Source organism: Aquarana catesbeiana, linkage group LG06 (genome assembly GCF_042186555.1).
Source record: "Aquarana catesbeiana isolate 2022-GZ linkage group LG06, ASM4218655v1, whole genome shotgun sequence".
Lineage (NCBI taxonomy): Eukaryota > Metazoa > Chordata > Amphibia > Anura > Ranidae > Aquarana > Aquarana catesbeiana.
The window spans coordinates 229198967-229221705 of NC_133329.1; the positions used below are offsets into that span (position 1 = coordinate 229198967).

General features: G+C 40.8%; 1 protein-coding gene across 6 annotated transcripts in view; it reads right to left on the reverse strand.

Moving 5' to 3' along the window:
- The window catches only part of ALG1 (ALG1 chitobiosyldiphosphodolichol beta-mannosyltransferase), a 128933-nt gene that overhangs the window by 49386 nt on the left and 56808 nt on the right, over window positions 1-22739 (reverse strand). For all 6 annotated transcript variants that reach the window (XM_073633011.1, XM_073633012.1, XM_073633014.1 and 3 more), the window contains 2 exons: window positions 7658-7779; window positions 6526-6564 (listed from right to left, as the gene is read on the reverse strand). In XM_073633011.1, coding sequence (XP_073489112.1) covers window positions 6526-6564; window positions 7658-7779 — 161 coding nt within the window. The remainder of the gene's footprint in view (window positions 1-6525; window positions 6565-7657; window positions 7780-22739) is intronic.

Here is a 22739-nt window from a genome sequence, read left to right on the forward strand (position 1 = left end):
GTCACTACCCGCTTAGGCTCTGAAGAAAGGGGTTCTCCCCCGAAACGCGTCAGCCATTGCCTTATCCACCTGATATCCGGTCCCGGTTTCTTTCTGATGTCTGTCACTGCGCACCTGCAGCTATTGTCCATGCTTGTCATTCATGCTCATTTGTGAGTATTCATTTGCTGTTTTACTTTTTTAATAAACGCTATCAGTGGTAATGCACTAGGTCGGTGCACCCTCCTTTCTTTCTTTTCTGTTTTGTAGTCCATTAATACCCATTATTCTGAAGAGGGCTGCAAGACGGCAGACACCACTGAAGCATTCTGGCCTTACCACATATTGAGGTTCTAGATACCCGAGCGCAGGAGAGAGTTTTTTCGTTTTTGTATGCACTGTGAGCTGTAAGGTCTTATATAGACAGGTATGTGGCTTTCCTAATCAAGTCCAATCAGTATAATCAAACACAGCTGGACTCAAATGAAGGTGTAGAACCATCTCAAGGATGATGAGAAGAAATGGACAGCACCTGAGTTAAATATATGAGTGTCACGGCAAAGGGTCTGAATAGTTAGGACCATGTGATATTTCAGTTTTTCTTTTTTAATAAATCTACAAAAATGTCAATAATTCTGTGTTTTTCTGTCAATATGGGGTGCTGTATGTACATTAATGAGGAAAAACAATGAACTTAAATGATTTTAGCAAAATGGCTGCAATATAACAAAGAGTGAAAAATTTAAGGGGGTCTGAATACTTTACGTCCCCACTGTAAATCCTAAAGAATAAGAATATTATCAATAAATTTTATTTTAATGTAATAACAGCCTATATCAAATCTAGCCACAAATTCTGTTTTTGCTTGGCCATCCCAGAACATTTGAGATGTATACCAAGAAATTACAGACTAGTCAGCTGAAAATCAATAGTCTGCAATGTTGTGAGAATATAGCAAGAGACAATATTGAAGAATTTGCCTCTGAAAATGGTATCGTGAGTATCAATCACCATGGATTTATGAAATACCATTCTTGTCAGACCAACTTATTCATGTCCTACAGTATCTCACAAAAGTGAGGACACCCCTCACATTTTTGTAAATATTTTAATATGTCTTTTCATGTGACAACACTGAAGAAATTACACTTTGCTACAATGCAGTGAGTGTACAGCTTGTAGAACAGTGTACATTTGCTGTCTCCTCAAAATAAACCACACAGCCATTAATGTCTAAGCCGCTGGCAACAAAAGTGGGTACACCCCTAAGTGAAAATGTCCAAATTGGGCCCAATTAGCCATTTTTCGTTCTCCGGTGTCATGTGACTCGTTAGTGTTACAAGGTCTCAGGTGTGAATGGGGAGCAGGTGTGTTAAATTTGGTGTTATTGCTGTCACTCTCTCATACTGGTCACTGGAAGTTCAACATGGTGGGGTGTACTCACTTTTGTTGCCAGCAGTTTAGACATTAATGGCTGTGTGTTGAGTCATTTTGAGGGGACAACAAATTTACACTGTTATACAAGCTGTACACTCACTACTTTACATTGTAGCAAAGTGTAATTTCTTCAGTGTTGTCACCTGAAAAGATATAAATAAAATATTTACAAAAATGTGAGGGGTGTACTCACTTTATGAGATACTGTATGAGGAAGTGCGTAGTAATTTAAAAGTTCAGTGGATGTGGTTAACTGGAATTTGCTCAAGAATTGCTCATACTTTTAAAAGAATGAATACTTTTAAAAGGCACTGTACAGGGATAGAAAACTAGCTTTAGGAACACTACCAGAGAGTAAAGATAAATGGCTCATTCTCTAATTCCCTTGTACCCAACATGCGTCTCGCCTGCCATCTATATGCGGCCCACAGGCTGTTGGAAACCTAATAGTTGACAGAGGATGCCGGGCACTGGAACACTCTGGTATGTTCTACTGCTGCCACTGAAAGAGAAAAGTGTTGGGGGCTATTATTACATCGGCTGGCACCAATGTTTGGTGTTTTTACTGCATCTGCTGATACCAATGTTGGGTGTTGTTACTGGGTCTGCTGACACCAATGCTGAGGGTTATTATTGCATCCACTGACATCAATGTTGGGGGTTGATATTTTGTCTACTGACACCAGTGCTGGGGGTTATTGTACTTCAACATCAGTGTGCATTGAAATACACTGCAAAAAATGTAGCGGGGCCAAGGTCTTTTTTTTTTTTTTTTTTTTTTTTAAGGTGCATTGAGGTGCGAAAAGGCGCTGCTATTGTGCAGCCTTCCCCTGTCCGGGGGCCAAATTTGAGGTGTTAATTTTCAAGTGGACCAATCACTGCTCTAAATGGTCTAAGGTTGTGTGAGGCGCAGGGGGTCTGTGTTGGAACCTATAGCATTTAACTTCAATTTTCAAGAGTTCAATTTCACTTTGTGCTGATGATGCCAAAATTATATAGTGTAATAAAATTGGCACAAGATTTAGTAACTTTGCAGGAAGACCTTGATAAAATAGAATGTTGAGCAGTTACAAAGCAGATGAGGTTTATTACAAAAAAACACTCAAACCCATGATTCTGCTCATGACTAGCACCTTTCATCACACATGGACAACCTGGGTGCTGTCTCCGCTCTCCGTCAAAAATATAGAAAATGTAAGCTGCACTGCAAACACTTAGCTCCTTTTTCTGTGTTTAATAATTGTCAAAAAAAAAGACCAACCTTTCTTGATGCATTTTACCACTGCTGCTTCACTCACAAGACTTCCTCTATCCTTGTGAGCAAGCCAGCAGTGATGAAATGCATCGAGGAAGGTTAGTTTTGGGGTGGAGACACTATTGCATGCAGTCTTTGATGATTATTAAACACAGAAAGAAGAGCTACATTTGCGATGGCAGCTTACAATTTTACAATATAGATGAGATTATTGAAAAGTGTAAAATTATGTACATGGAGGCTAAAAATATGCATACAACATATTATTTTTGAGGGTCACCTCTGGGGAACTCAATGAAAAATGATTCAGGATTCCTTGTTGACCACAAACTTAGCAATAATGTGCAATGCAAGCTGGAGCAAACAAAGCATAAAGTTTTGTGAAATACTTAAATGTTGGTCGGTATTATGCATGAACAATACTCTATACAAATACATCACAGATAAACCGTCTATTATTGCAAGAACACCCAATTTGAAAAACATCTTGTGTTGGAGCCTTTTTCGGGAATAAGAAAAACACCAAAGGAGGTATGTGCCTACAGGGTAGCTACCCCATGCTTGTTTTCTAACATGTAATTCATATGTTTGCAAATCAACATCTTCTCCATAAATCTAGCAAGCAGAAAAATAATTTAATTTGCATCAATATATAAAATAGCAGTGATTTTATGAATATTTGGTTTTGTTTTTTTTTAATTAAAAAAGTGATTATTACATTGTTGCGTTGCACTTCTATAACATAAGTGACTTGTTTGGATGTGGGAACACATATCAGTGTTAGCTGCAACTATAGTGTATTTAATTACACACACAGTTAATTTTGACAAAGTGATGTACCGATAGCGCAGAGGGTCAAATGGTTATTCAATAGTTGTACAATATTGATTAGGAGGTTATTAGATGTGTTTGGTAAAGTGTTTAGTGGATACTTTATCAACATTTGAGCTTGTTTATGCTTGTGAATATTACTGGTGTTATTTTACATACATTTGTGTTAAATTTACAGAACCCCAGTTCTCCACAGATAGGTGCCCTGGCAGAGAACCCTTTGGGGTTTACAAGTGCAGTCTATTTATAGTGTTATTACTCTTACTTGTATGTGCTTGTTGTTTTATACAATAGTTTTAACTGGTATCTGCATTTCATAGGACACCAGCATAAATTGCATGGTACAGAATTTTAGGGTGTTGTTTCCTCATACTGTTATACTTAATAAATTATTTATGTTTACATAAGCAGTGCAGCTGTATTTTTTTTCTGCAAGGGGATTGTGGTGGTTTCATATTTAGTCTTTCTCTGGGCAGCAGACAACATGGTGTAGTTGTAGTTTGGGTTATCCTAGACAAATATATTTATGATGTTTTATCAAACACGTGACATAATAATAGTTTATTTTTACATCTGTCTGATGTACCCATTAAATATCTAAAAAGGAAAAACTTTTTTTCACCATGTTCGATTGAGTAGGGGAGGGCTAAAACCACTGTCAAGTTCTTCTTTTGCCATCTGGAGATTCCCTTTTACCTCTTGTCCTGCAGATTCAACAGGAAGTGAGAAATCTTTTGAATGGGAGGGATATCACATTTTAGCTGTCACAGGACCAAATATTCCCATTGAAAGAATCCCCCTCTACTCATTTAATGGTGGCAATTCAACATTTTGTGTTTAGCCTCACTTTCATTCATGGTATCATTGGGAGTGAGTCTCTCTAACATAGACCCAGAAAGCAAAAAAACTCGCCAGTGGTTTTATCTCAGTGGTTGTCAATTTATGGGCTACAGGGGGCCTCAACTGCGGGCCCTGACATCACCAAAGGGTCACACATAATATCATTACATGTAATGCTTGAGAGGACTGCCAGACTGCAGACCTAATAGAGGAAATGATAGACAGCGCAAATCCTACATTTTTGGGCTGGAGACATGCTGCAAAAGACAATATGAAACCAGAAACATGTTACATGGGGCTGGTGGAGATCAGTGCTATTACCCCTATCCAATCTTCCCACTACAGACTGCTGAGGTCCGAGGGCTGCAGGTTGGGCACCAGGGTTTTAACTTCTAAAAAACCTAAAAACAGTCCTCCCTCTAGTTATACTTTCATATCATCATGTTATGAGTGCCTGTAGAAACCAATAATATTCAGGGAAATTTTATTTATTTTTTAAGAAAACTTGACACTATTGTTTATGCACACAGCACACTCCTTCTCCCACTGCATTTTTGTGTATACTGTGAACTGGCTCCACAAACATATCTAGGTAGTCAGGTCATTCATGCCAAAATGCTCAGATCAGATGTGCATGAAAAGCTTGCCTGACATGCTGCATGGGGGAGAAGAGCCCATCTTGGATAACCCAAACTTTTCAACCATACAAGATAACTTCCAGCTTCTTTACAGTTTCATGATTTACTGTCATTTAAATCCACCTAAAGTAGAGTTCCGCCCCCACCCTAGCAAGAAATTAAAAGTCAGCAACTTCACGCTTTCCGACTGTCTCAACAGCAGGGGGCTGAACCTCAGAGATCTCGCCGAGGCGAGATCTCTCGGAAGTGAGGAAGGGTACCCGCCCCCCCCCCCCAAAGGTGACAAATGTTGGCACCGAACGGGGGAAAGAGGCAGATAAGCGGAGCTTCCACTTTTGGGTGGAATCCACTTTATTACTGCTACAAAAACACTTTGTGAAAGTTACTTTTGCATTTTATTCTGCATCTATGGTTTTTTTTTTTTTTTTTTGCGAAAAAAGTGTCACTTGCCTAAAACGAACAACTAGGAATGCTTTGACCCTAAATGTGCAATTTACAGCTAGTGTAGTAAAGTGGCTGTTTTTCCAGCAGTTCACTGATCAATTATATGTATTTATAATTAACATGAAGGGCATTAAATAGGCCACCCTTTCCAACAATTCAGTTTTACTTATTATGAAAAAACAGCATGAGCAGTTCTTTCCCTTTTTGACAAAGGCTCCCTCACAAAACAGTAACGAGATAAATATAAGGTATAGACTGCCATTACCTTGTTGTAATAGAAGGGTTAACAATTAAAAAATACCCTGAACTGTATGTTATCAGTGTTATCCCTGAAATATTCCCCTGCCCCCTGCAATTCTTAGGCCTCGTGCACACTGGGCATTTTTACAGCTACTGTTTTGGGTGTCAGACTTTTTTTTATTTAACTGCCTCTAAACTCCTCTGCATGTTATCCTATGTGTTCATGCACACATAGGATTTTAGCAGTGTTTTTTGGCAAGAGAGTTTAGTGGCAGAAAAAAAAAAAACCTTTTGCTAGCGCTTTCTGGAGCAGCAGCATTTTGGCAGAAAAAAAACACTGATAGCTCCTAAACGCCAGTACCCAGCAGAAGCCGCTGGCATCATTAACAACCAGTGATAGCCGGCCGCTGCACCCTTAACAATGGATAAATCATCAGGTTTCTTCACTGACAGCTGAATGTAAAATAAATAAATAAAAACCAAACATTGCTAGCAATAAAAAAAAAAAAAAAAATCGAGGCTACAATGCTAACTCATTATACTGTAATCACTAGTTACCTGGCTGTCATAATGACTTTCTGACTTCAATAATTTGGGTCACTATCTCAGAATGAATATGCAGATAAGGACTTAACTATATTCTGACTTTATTGAAATGAACAGAGGTTTCCAGTCAGGGATTCACAAAGTGTTAAAGCCAAAGCCTCAGAATAATAGCAAGGCAAATAGCACTGTCACGAAGGGACAGTAATAGCAGTGTCCATGTTTCTCTTAGGAGAGATTTCCTTTAATGACTAAGAAGCATACATAATGCTGCATATGTATATAGAAACAGATTATAAAAAGACAAAAACAGCATACCTTGTAGTGCTCTCAGTAAAACACTGAAGTCTTCATCCTCTGCAAAAAATTATTTACATGAGGTTAAAAACCATAAAAACCTGATCAAAATATAGCTATGTGGTACTGGATTGATTATAGTTCAACAAAATGTACAATTCACATTTCTGTGATGCTTTTGGCCACTTTAAAAGTTTCCTTGTGAACCACCTCTGTTCTCGCTTCCAAGATTTTTGCAGAGTTGTAGGAGAATTTGTGGTTCTCAGAGAAAAATCTGAGTGGTGTGGACATGCAAAAGGTGTCATTTTCCATTAATAGGCCTTTCCAACCACAACAGTGAAAGTCTCTGTTGCTTCTAGATTTCATCAGAAAAAAAGTGAGGCTGACTCCAAACCCAAGGAAATGTGCTGTAGGCCTAGAGGAAGCACATCAAGCTCACTTCATGAGCCAGTACACCAGAATAAGCCCTTATTAACATCTGGGCGTTTTGGGATTGTAGCAGAAGTGCTGCGATTCTGTCCGCGATCCCAAAACACACTACAATTGCAAAATGCAAGTGACATTATTTTCAATGGCACCTAAAATGCAGTGCAGTTTTGCTGCGATTGTCATGCATTGTAGGAAAGAAAAGTCGCACGATTCCCCCATCAACACAGTCAGTGTTCATGGGGAATCCCTCCCGTCCCGGCCGGGAGAACACACAATGATTATTGCTAGAGGCTATAGGCGCTGGCAATAATCAGATGAAAAATCCGACATGCTGATTGTGCCCAAGTTAATTGATCGATCCACTTGGGTATATTCAGCCTGCCTATACGTGGTTTGACTCTCAGCCGGTCTCTGCTGAACTGGCCCGAGATTCAAACCAACTATGGCCAGCTTTAGGGGTATATTTATACATGTTTTCACAAGGGTCACACATTTTCCAATTGAATTGAATTAGAAAAGTTTGCACACAGGACTCGCACATTTTTCCAATTGAATTCAATTAGAAAAATGTGCGAGTCCTGTGTGCAAACATTTATAACTAGCCCCCTTCAGCCTATCAGTACAATAAAAGCAAAATTATGTACATTTTTTTTAGTAGATAACTAGCTTTAAACTAAACTATCGGCTACATTTGGTTTGGAATAGAATTAAAATACCAAAATACCTGTCCAGCTTGTGCTACTGATTAGCAGTGCAGGTCTTCCAGCGTTGTATTTAATAATGTTGCTTTCTCTGTTGAATTCTGTGAATGCAGATTTTTCAACTTCTGACTTTTCATTTTCTACTCTGTATGTAAAAAATATATTCATTTTTAAATGAGGGGGAAAGAAATAGGATTTTTGTATTCTCTGTAAAATAATTTTCTTGGATTCCATGGAGGAACACAGAAAGTCTTCTACTGTTGAGTTATACTGCTGCTTACAGGGTAAATGAACACTAGCAAACAAACTGCAGGCCAGTCCAGGATAAACCTTTTTACTCCCAGCATGCCTTGAGTTTTGGGGCAAAGCAGTAATAAGAACACAATCATATACACAAAGGGGTGGGACTTGTGTCCTTCAATGGACAATAAAAAATAAATAAAGTGCGCTAATTATATGAAAATACACACATAGATGTGAATACATGTGGGTGGTAGTAAAAACCACAATCTACTGAGAACAAGTAAATGACTCCATGAGTGGTAGAAATATATAAGTGCAAAACATAAAAACTCAAATGAAAAGAAGAAACAAAAAATGTGTACATGTGAAATACAATGATATTAATAGCGTGAAAATCTGAAAATCAAACAAACTCAGTCCATGGGTTCAAACATAAAAAGTTCATCAGTGAAAAAAAGCTTCCATCCACTATACAGCTCAGCAGCAACTAATCCCCCTATGAGTGGATTGACAAAGGAGAGAGATGTGCAGGATGGTGCAAATCCACTGGCGGTGACTCCAATAAGTGAGAAAGTGATAAAGGTGGACTCAGACCCTGCCAAGGAGGGGGTCCAACACGGAGGGTAAATCAGGCATGCAGATTTTTGCCCTCTGCAGGGACCGTGTAATGAGAAGATCTCCCCAGCAGCTGTCAGGAATGTTGTCTCCAAACCGGGCTGGTCCAAGTGAAACGCCCTCCGTGTTGGACCCCCTCCTTAGGAGGAGGGTCCAACACGGAGGGCGTTTCACTTGGACCAGCCCGGATCGGAGACAACATTCCTGACAGCTGCTGGGGAGATCTTCTCATTACACGGTCCCTGCAGAAGGGTCCTTAGGAGGAGGGTCCAACACGGAGGGCGTTTCACTTGGACCAGCCCGGATCGGAGACAACATTCCTGACAGCTGCTGGGGAGATCTTCTCATTACACGGTCCCTGCAGAGGGCAAAAATCTGCATGCCTGATAGACCCTGCCAAGGAGGGGGTCCAACACGGAGGGTAAGAGTCCACCTTTATCACTTTCTCACTTATTGGAGTCACCGCCAGTGGATTTGCACCATCCTGCACATCTCTCTCCTTTGTCAATCCACTCATAGGGGGATTAGTTGCTGCTGAGCTGTATAGTGGATGGAAGCTTTTTTTCACTGATGAACTTTTTATGTTTGAACCCATGGACTGAGTTTGTTTGATTTTCAGATTTTCACGCTATTAATATCATTGTATTTCACATGTACACATTTTTTGTTTCTTCTTTTCATTTGAGTTTTTATGTTTTGCACTTATATATTTCTACCACTCATGGAGTCATTTACTTGCTCTCAGTAGATTGTGGTTTTTACTACCACCCACATGTATTCATATCTATGTGTGTATTTTCATATAATTAGCGCACTTTATTTTTTATTTTTCATGGTATACACAGATATTGGTGTATTTTGTGTGCAGCTTTTACCTTTGACCTTTTTTGCTCTGCAGCGCAGTTTTTCTTTTTATTTTTGTCCTTCAATGGACACCAAGAAATATTTTATGGAATGTTCCGAGAATTGAGGGACACAGAAATTCTTGTACCGTAAGGACATTCCTCTGACATTCAAGTCCTCTGCGCCAGCAGGGTTCCCAGGGCATTTCCCCAGCCCAGCAAGCATCTGTGATAAATATCTTCCTGTAGACCAGAAGAAAAGACCTGCCTTACTCCAGGCCTGGAATCCTGAGTCACCAAGCCAGGGTAAACCCAGTCTTCAGTGTAAGATTAATTGATCTGTTCAAGGACTGGACTGACTTCTGCCATGACAAAAGACTCTTGTATTGGGGGGGACCTGGGGTGCAATTGCACAAATTGGGCGGCCTAGAAGGACAGCCCCAGAACTCTCATAGAGAAGGGAAGAGTTACAACTAATCTTTTGGCTTGAGCTGTATCACTATACCCAGATATTCTAAGTGAGGGATCTGTTTCAGCACAAACTTTTGTAGGTTCGGGATCCAACCAAACCTCTGCATGCCTGGAACGGTTCTGGCTACATTACAGTATCTGCCAGATTTCATGCCAACTACAGAAGATCATCTAGGTTTTTAATAGTGTGAAAGCTCAGAGCACAGTAAGGCTAACACCTTGGTGAAAATCTGGGGTGCAGAAGATAAACCAAATTGCAGTGCCACAAACAGGAAGTCAAGAAGGCCCACTGCAAACCATAAGGATCGCTAATGCACTGGATAAATGAAGATATGCATATATGCGTTCTTGAGGTCCACAGAGGCTAGAAAGTCTTTGGGACAGACCTAGTAGATACCATACAAAATTTCTGTGCATGACTTGAGATTCAAGATGGGGTAGATGCCCCATTTTTGTTAGGGGCAAGGGCTGCATGGTGATCTGCTAACCTGAGCAGGGTACAGACAGGTTGGAATAAATGAAACGGGGAGAAATGCTACCTTGTAGTCCCAGAAACTATCTCCCACGCACAAGCATCTGAAGTGCAGTCTCTCAAGACTCTGCAAAGCTTAACAGATGTTCCCGACTGTAAAGTAGGAGCATATCCTCATGCTGAAGGTGACTTCTCTGACGGATTGGGGGACTTGGAAGCCAAGGGTTTGCCTGCAGACTGGGTGATAAATTTGATTCTGAAGTTTGAGGACTTTTTCTTAGCCTTCGTTAAGGAGTGACTCTTCCTAGATGAGTACTCTTGCCACCGCTGGCATCTTTGATGAGGCATTCAGAGCAGCTCTGAAAAAGGCACTGTCCCTTGAAGATCATGCAAAGTAAGTGCTTTTTACATGCAGACTCCACAGCCCAACACTTTACCCATGTTAACCGAAATGAAAAAATCATGTAGAAAATGAGGTGGGAGACCTCTAGCAACCCATCATCACTGTAGCTCAAGGCTACAGACATGAGTTCTAAACCAGCCAAGGGATCAACTGCTATAGTGATCAGATCCCCACTAAACAGCTACAGTAGAGAGGTTGCAATGCAGGAATTATCAGGGAGAACAGAACTCCAGAATAGGGCTCCATTCTCTTGTTTGTAGAGTCGTAAAAAAAAAAAAAAAATCCATGTGCAATCCCTCTCAACTCCTATTCTACTGAGATGGTAGACATTGTGTTAGGACAGGATACGGTTTTATCCACAGAGGGGGCAGCCCACTTTTTAACAAAATCTTAACTAAATGAATACAAGGCTAATAAATATTTGAGAGGTAGAAACATCCTAAAGGGTGTTTCCAGTGTCCATAAAGGAAGACCAGAGTGCTCTTAGGATCTTAATTGAAGGTAAAAAAAAAAAAAAGAAAGCTAGTAGAAAAGGGTAGACTTCCATCCTTCTAGGACACTAGAAAAAACTGAGGCAAGCTGAAAGTAGGAGGGTTATCCTGGGCTGACCTACATTTTTTTTTCCCTCAATGTCCTACAGGGTGGATTTGATTTAACACAAATCGATTTAAATCACCATTTAAAATCATGATTTAAATCACTAGTAAAAAGGCTTGATTTAAATCAACTTGATTTAAATCATAATTTTTAACCACTTGCCGACCGCCTAACGCAGATATACTGCGGCAGAATGGCACGGGCAGGCAAAATCACGTACCTGGTACATGTTCTGCCTCCCGTGGGCTGGGGGCGCATCGCGCCCCCCCCCCCTCCCGGTGCCCGAGGCGGTCGGCTTCGTTGGGGAAGCGATACAGGCTGAGGGGGAGGCCACCCCCTCGCGATCGCTCCCCACGAATGAAAATCTTCCTCTGCTGCTGTAATGTAAACAGCGGCAGAGGAAGGGATGTCATCGCTCCTCGAGCTGGTCTTTTAGTCCTGGCGCTGAGGAGAGAAGACATCAAGTAAGTTTGCACCAACACTACACTAACAGTAGAACACGCAGGCACACTTTTCACCCCCCATCACCCCCCTGTCACAGTGACACCAATAGCAGTTTTTTTTTTTTTTTTGCATTGGTGTCAGTTTGTGACAGTTATAAGTGGTAGGGCAGTTAGGGTTAGCCCCCTTTAGGTCTAGGGTACCCCCTAACCCCCCCTAATAAAGTTTTAACCCCTTGATCACCCCCGTCGCCAGTGTCACTAAGCAATCGTTTTTCTGATCGCTGTATTAGTGTCACAGGTGACGCTAGTTAGGGAGGTAAGTATATAGGTTCGCCGTCATCGTTTTATAGCAACAGGGACCCCCATATACTATCTAATAAAGGTTTTAACCCCCCCGATTGCCCCCTAGCTAACCCTTTCACCAGTGATCACCGTATAACTGTTACGGGTGGCGCTGGTTAGTTAGTTTGTTTATTATAGTTTCAGGGCACCCGCCGTTTATTACCTTATAAAGGTTTAACCCCCTAATCGCCCGGCGGTGATAGAAGTTAAGTTTTTAGGGTCAGATAAGGTCTGCGTCGCCCCAGGCAGCGCCATGTTAGAGCCAGTACCGCTAACACCCACGCACGCAGCATACACCTCCCTTAGTGGTATAGTATCTGAACGGATCAATATCTGATCCGATCAGATCTATACTAGCGTCCCCAGCAGTTTAGGGTTCCCAAAAACGCAGTGTTAGTGGGATCAGCCCAGATACCTGCTAGCACCTGCATTTTGCCCCTCAGGCTCAGCCCAGCCCACCCAAGGGCAGTATCGATCGATCACTGTCACTTACGAAACACTAAACACACATAACTGCAGCGTTCGCAGAGTCAGGCCTTAACCCCCTCCGATCGCTAACAGTTTTTGTTAGTAGCGTTTTGATACAGTCGCTAACAGTCAGGAGCTTTTTTGCCTGCGAGTCTCACTAGTGTACCACTAAATTTAGAGCCCAAAATGCCAAATCGAAGGTACCACTAGTGAAGAGGCCTACACGTTTCTGAGCATGACAGATAGTGAAGAGGAAGTCACTCTTCTGTCAGATTCAGGCTCAGAATACAAACCTGTAGACGACAGCGGCTCCATGACAGATAGCTCTGACGACGGAGTTGTGGTCCCTGCTAAGGTCAGGCGTACCAGACCCCAAACTTCTTCTTCTGTCCTTGAAGTGCAAGAACCGCAGGTCCCTCGTATGGAGCAGAGAAGTACTAGCGCCGCTATTCCTTCTGGTGAACTGGCAAGCACCAGCGGCCTAGTACACCCTGGTCGTATATCCAGCACTGCAGTAACACTTGGTGACGTGGCGAGCCCCATAAGTGCAGTTCAAGCTGGTGAGGTGGCAAGTACAAGTAGTGTCCCGCTGCCACCAAGAAGACGAACACAGGCCCGTCGTGCCCATAGTGCCCTTCCTGCTGCATTCGCCAATCCGAATTGGGAAACCACCACTTCTGCAGCACCCGTACTTCCCCCATTCACTGGCCAACCCGGCATTCAGGTGGAAACAGTTGATTTTACATCACTGGATTTTTATTCGCTGTTTTTTACCGAAGATCTCTATAGATCTATTGTAGACCAAAGCAATTTCTACGCTGGTCAACACATCACCACTATTCCCCAGTCCTCCCTTGCCAGAGATTGGAAACCAATTACGATTTCTGAATTTAAGCTCTTTCTGGGCCTTTCCCTCAACATGGGCATAAATAAAAAGAGTGAGTTGCGGTCATATTGGTCCACTGACCCAATTTACCATATGCCCGTGTTCTCTGCCTCCATGGCCAGGGCACGATACGAGCAGATTTTGCGGTTCATGTGCTTCAACAATGAACTCTGTCGTCCTTGTGGAGACCCTTAATACGATCGGCTCTACAAAATTCGGCCCCTTGTAAACCACTTCAACCAACGTTTTGCAGACTTGTTTACTCCCCATCAAGTTGTCTGCCTTGATGAGTCCCTGATTAAGTTTTCTGGCCACTTATCATTCAAACAGTACCTTCCCAGCAAGCATGCCAGATACAGGGTCAAGATGTATAAGCTCTGTGACAGGGCCACAGGCTATACATGTAGTTTTATGGTTTACGAGGGCAAAGATAGTCACGTAGAGCCGACAAACTGCCCTGACTACATAGGAAGCACTGGCAAGATTGTGTGGGACTTGGTGTCACCCTTATTCGGAAAGGGGTACCACTTGTACGTGGACAATTATTACACGAGCGTGCCACTTTTTAGTCACCTTTTTTGATCATCAGATTGGAGCATGTGGCACCGTGCGACCTAATCGCCGGGGCTTTCCCCAGTGGCTTGTAGATTCCCGTCTTAGGCTGGGGGAGAGAGCCTGCTTGCAGTGTAATAATTTGCTCGCTATGAAGTGGAGGGATAATAAGAATGTTTTCGTTCTTACCTCCCTTCATGCAGACACGACGGTCCAAATTAGTACGGCGACTGGTGTTGTGGAGAAACCCTTCTGTGTCCACGAATATAACCAAAAAATGGGAGGGGTGGACCTCAACGACCAGTTGTTGGCGCCGTATCTAGTTGCCCGTAACAGACGCTGGTACAAAAAAGTGTCTGTTTATTTATTTCAATTGGCTTTGCTGAACGCGTATGTGCTATACAGAGCTTCAGGACGGATTGGATCCTTCCTTAAATTCCAGGAAGAGATCGTCAGAGCCCTTCTGTTTCCAGACGGTGCTCCACCTCACCTTTCCCAACCAAATGCAGTAAACCGGCTGCATGAGAGGCATTTTCTTTATGTCCTCCCCAGTACCCCTACCCCACGATCCCCCCAAAAAAGATGTCGTGTCTGCAGCAAGCGCGGATATAGGCGTGACACCCAGTATTATTGTCCCTCCTGTCCTGACAATCCTGGTCTTTGCATTGGTGAATGTTTTGAACGCTACCATACATTAGTTGAGTATTAGGGTAGGTTACAGCACTGCACAGACTAGGACACACTTTCACAGGGTCTCCCAAGATGCCATCGCATTTTGAGAGACCCAAACCTGGTACCAGTTACAAAAGTTAAAGTTACAAAAAAAAAAAAAAAAATAAAAAAAAACAAAAACAAAAAAAAACAAAAAAATATAAAAGAAAAAAAACAAAAATAGTTGTCGTTTTATTGTTCTCTATTCTCTCTCTATTGTTCTGCTCTTTTTTACTGTATTCTGCAATGTTTTATTGTTGTTATGTTTTTATCATGTTTGCTTTATAGGTATGCAATTTTTTTATACTTTACTGTTTACTGTGTTTTATTGGTAACTTTTGTTTTCAGGTACGCCATTCAGTTGCAGAGCGGATTTATTTATCTTGACAGCAACAGCGTTTGCTCCCACGATACATAAAGCCGTGACTCCAGCGCTGTCGGAGGTGATTTCACCACCACAGTTACATACTTCAGCATATATGCCTAAGCGTGGGGGCAGCAGTGGGTGGAGGAGCAATTTGCTCCTACCTTTTGCGGGAGGATGCCCCCATGCTTCGGCATATATAAACGGTGCATGTATGCCCATCATTAGAAGTGGGTGGATGAAGGGAGGTATTCTAATGGTGGGAATACCCACCGATCAATCCCTTTTTTTCGTTCAACCCACAGGCTGCATGAAAAAAAAGTTTACAATATATGCCCAACAAGGACCAGCAATGTACTGGTATGTTGCTGGACTTTGAGTGGTCATACTAGAATGATGCCTGTGGGTTTAGGTATCATCTTGGTATCATTCTTTTCAGCCAGCGGTCGGCTTTCATGTAAAAGCAATCCTAGCAGCTAATTAGCCTCTAGACTGCTTTTACAAGCCGTGGGAGGGAATGCCCCCCCCCCCCACCGTCTTCCATGTTTTTCTCTGGCTCTCCTGTCCCAACAGGGAACCCGAGAATGCAGCCGGTGATTCGGCTAGCTGACCATAGAGCTGATCAGAGACCAGAATGGTTCCAATCATCTCTATGGCTTAAGAAACCGGAAGCTACGAGCATTTCATGACTTAGAATTCGCCGGATGTAAACAGCGCCATTGAGAAATTGGGAAAGCATTTTATCACACCGATCTTGGTGTGGTCAGATGCTTTGAGGGCAGAGGAGAGATCTAGGGTCTAATAGACCCCAATTTTTTCAAAAAAAAAAAAAGAATACCCGTCACTACCTATTGCTATCATAGGGGTTATTTCCATTCCCTGAGATAACAATAAAAATGATTAAAAAAATAAAAAAATGAACAGGAAAAAGGAACAGTTTAAAAATAAGATAAAAAAGCAAAAAAATAAGGAAAAAAAAAAAAAAAAAAAAAAAAGCACCCCTGTTCCCCCTGCTCTCGCGCAAAGGCGAACACAAGCGTCGGTCTGGCGTCAAATGTAAACAGCAATTGCACCATACATGTGAGGTATCACCGCGAAGGTCAGATCGAGGGCAGTAATTTTAGCAGTAGACCTCCTCTGTAAATCTAAAGTGGTAACCTGTAAAGGCTTTTAAAAATGTATTTAGTTTGTCGCCACTGCACGTTTGTGCGCAATTTTAAAGCATGTCATGTTTGGTATCCATGTACTCAGCCTAAGATCATCTTTTTTATTTCAGCAAACATTTGGTCAATATAGTGTGTTTTAGTGCATTAAAATTTAAAAAAGTGTGTTTTTTCCCAAAAAATGCGTTTGAAAAGTCGCTGCGCAAATACTGTGTGAAAAAAAAAAAAAAAAAATGAAACACCCACCATTTTAATCTGTAGGGCATTTGCTTTAAAAAATATATAATGTTTGGGGGTTCAAAGTAATTTTCTTGCAAAAAAAAAAAAATTTTTTCATGTAAACAAGAAGTGTCAGAAAGGGCTTTGTCTTGAAGTGGTTAGAAGAGTGGGTGATGTGTGACATAAGCTTCTAAATGTTATGCATAAAATGCCAGGACAGTTCAAAACCCCCCCAAATGACCCCATTTTGGAAAGTAGACACCCCAAGCTATTTACTGAGAGGCATGTCGAGTCCATGGAATATTTTATATTGTGACACAAGTTGCGGGAAAAAGGCAATTTTTTTTTTTTTTTTTTTTGCACAAAGTTGTCACTAAATGATATATTGCTCAAACATGCCATGGGAATATGTGAAATTACACCCCAAAATACATTCTGTTGCTTCTCCTGAGTATGGGGATACCACATGTGTGAGACTTTTTGGGAGCCTAGCCGCGTACGGGACCCCGAAAAACCAAGCACCGCCTTCAGGCTTTCTAAGGGCGTAAATTTTTGATTTCATGCTTCACTGCCTATCACAGTTTCGGAGGCCATGGAATGCCCAGGTGGCACAAACCCCCCCCAAATGGCCCTTTTTTGGAAAGTAGACACCCCAAGCTATTTGCTGAGAGGTATAGTATTTTGCAGACCTCACTTTTTTTCACAAAGTTTTGAAAATTAAAAAAAAGAAAAAAAAAAAAAAAATTTTTTTCGTGTCTTTCTTCATTTTCAAAAACAAATGAGAGCTGTATAATACTCACCATGCCTCTCAGCAAATAGCTTGGAGTGTCTACTTTCCAAAATGGGTTCATTTGGGGGGGGGGGGGGTTGTGCTATCTTGGCATTTTATGGCCTTCGAAACTGTGATAGGTAGTGAGGAGTGAATAAAAAATTTACGCCCTTAGAAATCCTGAAGGCAGTGATTGGTTTTCGGGGCCAAGGGAGGAGGAGGCAGGCTGCATTCGGCTTCCCGATCACAGCCGGATCGGGTAGCAGCTTTTTGTGTTCTGGCTTATGCTAATCGTTTTATATGTAAGTGCAACATTTGGAATAAAATTTACTGTTTTAAATTACTACACTATGGAGTACTTCCCCCTGTATTTTATACTGCTGGGCTGACTGACTGGGCGACCTGAGAGCGGAGTGCAGTCCGTGTTAGGAGATCCCTAGGGAAACCACTATGGGAGGGATCGTGAAACTGAGGAAACTACCTATGGTTGCTTACAGGGCTGTTGTCGCTCAGCCATGAGGTGAGAGGCTAGGGGAACCACAGTTTCACACACACCTAAGATTGATTGTCGGCACTGGGCACTTTTTGATGAGCTATTTCTTCACACATTCTAATCGGGATTGGCACGATTTGGATTGCATCATATATGGGCTCTTTCTATTGAAGATATTGTGTTTTGTATTTAAGACTTTTTCTGAATTTCTTGGATTATATTTTTTATTATAGATTTTTCACACATCTTTGTGGAATTCCTGTTTAATCCTTTATATATTATGATTCATCTATGCACCTTGTGAAACTTTTGCATGTCACTTTATATTTTTATATTTTTGGCTGATTTATTTACTAGATGTCGTACAGATCATATTTGCATACTATATATTTTTATTAGTATTTATTACCATGCCATGATATATTACACATATTGATGTTGCACTTGTATACATGCACATTGGTTTAGTGTTCACTTATTGTTTCTGTGCTCTGTTTTGGAGCATATATATTATTTTTTAGGAATTATACCCCTTTTTTCACTTTATTTCCCCCTCCTGGATAAAAATATATTTTCCATCTTTGTGCGAAGCTCTATTTGTAACCCACCGGGGAGTGGGTGTGATATATTCATTTCTTTGATGTAACAATGGCTCATTATAACCTTTGGTTACACAATAAAATGGAAGATCAATATTAAACAATTATTATTTGGATTTTCTGTCATGAATCGCCTGAATATCGGATTGCTTTACAATCTTAGTTGATTTTGTAATTTACTTTTTTGATTTTAGTAAGCGCCGCATAATTTATTTACCTTATTGCTCTTTTATTGGTGTGTGAACATCCTTATGCTGGCAGCTACATCCATTAACCCTTCTAGTTGTTTTGTTTTATTTTTGTCGTATTTTTTTGGTGTGCGCACAAGTATCCACTATTTGTCAGCTTGGGGCGTCTACTTTCCAAAATTGGGGACATTTGGTGGGGTTTTGTGCCATCTTGGCATTTTATGGCCTTCAAAACTGTAATAGGTAGTGAGGAGTGAAATCAAAAATGTACGCCCTTAGAAATCATGAAGGCGGTGCTTGGTTTCGGGGCCCAGTACGCGGCTAGGCTCCCAAAAAGTCCCACACATGTGGTATCCCCATACTCAGGAGAAGCAGCTAAAATGTATTTTGGGGTGTAATTCCACACATGCCCATGGCATGTTTGAGCAATATATCATTTAGTGACAACTTTGTGCAAAAAAAAAAAAAGAAAAAAAAAAAAAAAAAGTTTGTAATTTTCCCGCAACTTGTGTCAAAATATAAAATATCCCATGGACTCAACATGCATCTCAGCAAATAGCTTGGGGTGTCTACTTTCCAAAATGGGGTCATTTGGGGGGGGGGGGGGAGGAGGTTGTGCCATCTTGGCATTTTATGGCCTTCAAAACTGTGATAGGTAGTAAGGAGTGAAATCAAAAATTTACGCCCTTAGGAATCCTGAAGGCGGTGATTGGTTTTCGGGGCCCCGTACGCGGCTAGGCTCCCAAAAAGTCCCATACATGTGGTATCCCCATACTCAGGAGAAGCAGCTAAATGTATTTTGGGGTGCAATTCCACATATGCCCATGGCCTGTGTGAGCAATATATCATTTAGTGACAACTTTTTGTAATTTTTTTTTTTTTTTGTCATTATTCAATCAATCACTTGGGACAAAAAAATGAATATTGGGCTCAACATGCCTCTCAGCAATTTCTTTGGGGTGTCTACTTTCCAAAATGGGGTCATTTGGGGGAGTTTTGTACTGCCCTGCCATTTTAGCACCTCAAGAAATGACATAGGCAGTCATAAACTAAAAGCTGTGTAAATTCCAGAAAATGTACCCTAGTTTGTAGACGCTATAACTTTTGCGCAAACCAATAAATATACGCTTATTGACATTTTTTTTACCAAAGACATGTGGCCGAATACATTTTGGCCTAAATGTATGACTAAAATTGAGTTTATTGGATTTTTTTAATAACAAAAAGTAGAAAATATCATTTTTTTTCAAAATTTTCGGTCTTTTTCCGTTTATAGCGCAAAAAATAAAAACCGCAGAGGTGATCAAATACCATCAAAATAAAGCTCTATTTGTGGGAAGAAAAGGACGCAAATTTCGTTTGGGTACAGCAGTGCATGACCGCGCAATTAACAGTTAAAGCGAGGCAGTGCCAAATTGTAAAAAGTGCTCTGGTCAGGAAGGGGGTAAATCCTTCCGGGGCTGAAGTGGTTAAAGAGCAACTGTCATCTCTATCCTGCAGCGGCTCCTCCTCTGACCCGCTGTTGACTCATCAACAGTCCTATTCACTTTAATGGGATGGCTGGTGATGTGGCAGTGACACAACAAGGTGAGGGATGTAGTGGCAGTAGGTGAGTGGATGTCCGCTAACAGGTACTGCCATGATGGATCTGAAATGACAGGTGCTCTTTAAATGTAAGCACTCATTCTTGCTGGTATAAATAATCTTTAATATTTGCAAACAAAATGCAGGTTTCCTATTTAGACTAATAAGCTGTCAGGTTAGTAAAACAGCTATATCAGAACCGATTCAATCATACAGTTTGTAGTTTACATAGATTTGCAAAACAATATGATAAAGGAATATTCCTGAACTTTGTTTTATCTCATGGTTACTGTGAAATTGTGTGAATGCATCAATGCAGTGCATCTTATCTCAGCTTGCAGAGCTTGGATTCATTGAGTGAGTTTACCAAAATGATAAATATTGCAAAATATACAGTCTCATGCTAAGCTCCCTTTCATGCTGAATAAACAAGATTATTAAATGTATCTTAACCGCTTCCGGACCAGCCGCCGCAGTTTTACTGTGGCAGGCTGGCTCCCCTGCGCAAAATCACGTTACTGTACGTGATCTTGCAGGGTCCGGATAGCAGGGGCTGCACAGCGGGGGTGCCGATGCTCGTGGCCGACGGTTGCGATGACCCCCGGCCACGAGCGATCGTGACCAGGAGACACAGAACAGGAACGAGTGTGTGTAAACACACACTTCCCTGTTCTAACAGGAGTGATAGATAGTGTGTTCCTATTAGCTAGGAACCACGATCTGCCACCTCCTGTAGTTAGTCCCTCTCCCTTCAGTTACAATCACCTCCCAGGAAACACAGTTAACCCCTTCACCGCCCCCTAGTGTTAACCCCTTCACTGCCAGTGACATTTGTACAGTAAGCAATGCATTTTTAAATCGCACTGATCACTGTATTAATGCCAATGGTTCCAAAAATGTGTCAAAATTGTCCGATGTGTCTGCCATAATGTCGCAGTCATGACAAAAATCGCAGATCGCTGACATTACTAGTATAAAAAAAAAAAAAAACAATAAAAATGCTATAAAACTATCCCCTATTTTGTAGACGCTATAACTTTTGTGATTTTTTTTTTTACCAAAAATATGTAGAAGAATACATATCAGCCTAAACTGAGGAAAAAAAAAAGTTTTTTTATGTATTTTTGGGGGATATTTATTATAGCAAAAAGTAAAAAACAATGAGTTTTTTTAAAAATTGATGCTCTTTTTTTGTTTTTTGTTTATAGCGCAAAAAATAAAAATGGCAGAGGTGATCAAATACCACCAAAAGAAAGCTCTATTTGTGGGAAAAAAAGGACAAAAATTTTGTTTGGGTACAACGTCGCATGACCGCGCAATTGTCAGTTAAAGCGACGCAGTGCCGAATCGCAAAAAGTGCTCTGGTCAGGAAGGGGGTAAATTCTTCCGGGTCTGACGTGGTTAAATAAAAAAAACTAACTAACTATCTTTAGATAGATTTTTACTCCAAAAGCATTTTATTAAAATAAATTTCATAAAAAAAAAAAAAAAAATCAGATTTTTAAAATTTAAAAAAAAAAAATCATTGATTTATATCCACCCTGGTGTCCAATCCTCCGATAGGCTGCAATGTAACCCAACAGTGCAAGACTTCCTGTGTCCCTCCTCAATGGACGAGGAAGCAAATGAGAGAACACATACTCACATACTGTAATTCATCTTTTTTCTGGAATGCCTAGAAACTCAGATATGGTAAGTAGTTACTACAATAGATACACAATTAGAATAAAGTTTTGTGTTTTCTTTCTATTTCTTCAAAAGATTTTCTATGTTACATGTTTATTTCAATATTCAGGTACTCAGTGCCAAGTTTAAACAACTCACAGTTGTTGCAGACAAGAGTCACTGCCCTGTTTAAAGAGTAACTCTACTTTTTTGAGAAAAATGTGAACTGATGTGATCAATGAGCATTTGAGCATTGCAGGGATATTAAAAGAAAAAGAATCGTGCTAGGTGCATACAGAATTGTGAATGAGTGTAAAATGAAAAAAAATTTCCTGCTGCTGTGCACTATAACCCCGATATGAGGGCACAAAAAAACAAAATATAATACAAAGAGTGCAGCGCTGGACATGTGAAGTAAATTATAAAATTAATTAGCCAATTATTAGTGAAAAAACGGGTCTCAAAATCAATATATCAACATAGTGACAAAATCGCAGTCATGCGTATTAGTTATATAAAGTGCTTCTTAGAGCATAAATACACAAACTAAAATACGTGAAAAATTTAAAACTTAAAAAGTCCATAACAGTGTATTTGATGCCAGGTAATCAATGCAGATTTCAGGGATACACCTTCATTATTCAATGTTGCCCACCACCGGATAAATGAATGCAAGGCTTACCAGAAAGCCTGTGAAAACAAGCTTAGCAAATGTTGGTGAGCCACCACAGGGATGCTCCAAGGGACACCGATGGACCGATGCGTCAGGACTCCTTGCCGAATAGCCAGCCAGCCAACAACGGCTATGGATGTTCTCCCAAATCCTATCCTCTCATGGGGCAAGCTTAAAATCCTCCACCGATCCAGTGCAGAGAAATATGATTATAATGCCAAAAAGAAACAAGAAAAGATGCTCCGCTGGTGCAGGTAACTTTTGGTTTCTTTATTTAGCCAAATGCGGTATAGAGCATTTAATAAAAGCAAAAAATATAACAAGATAAAAAAACGACAATACC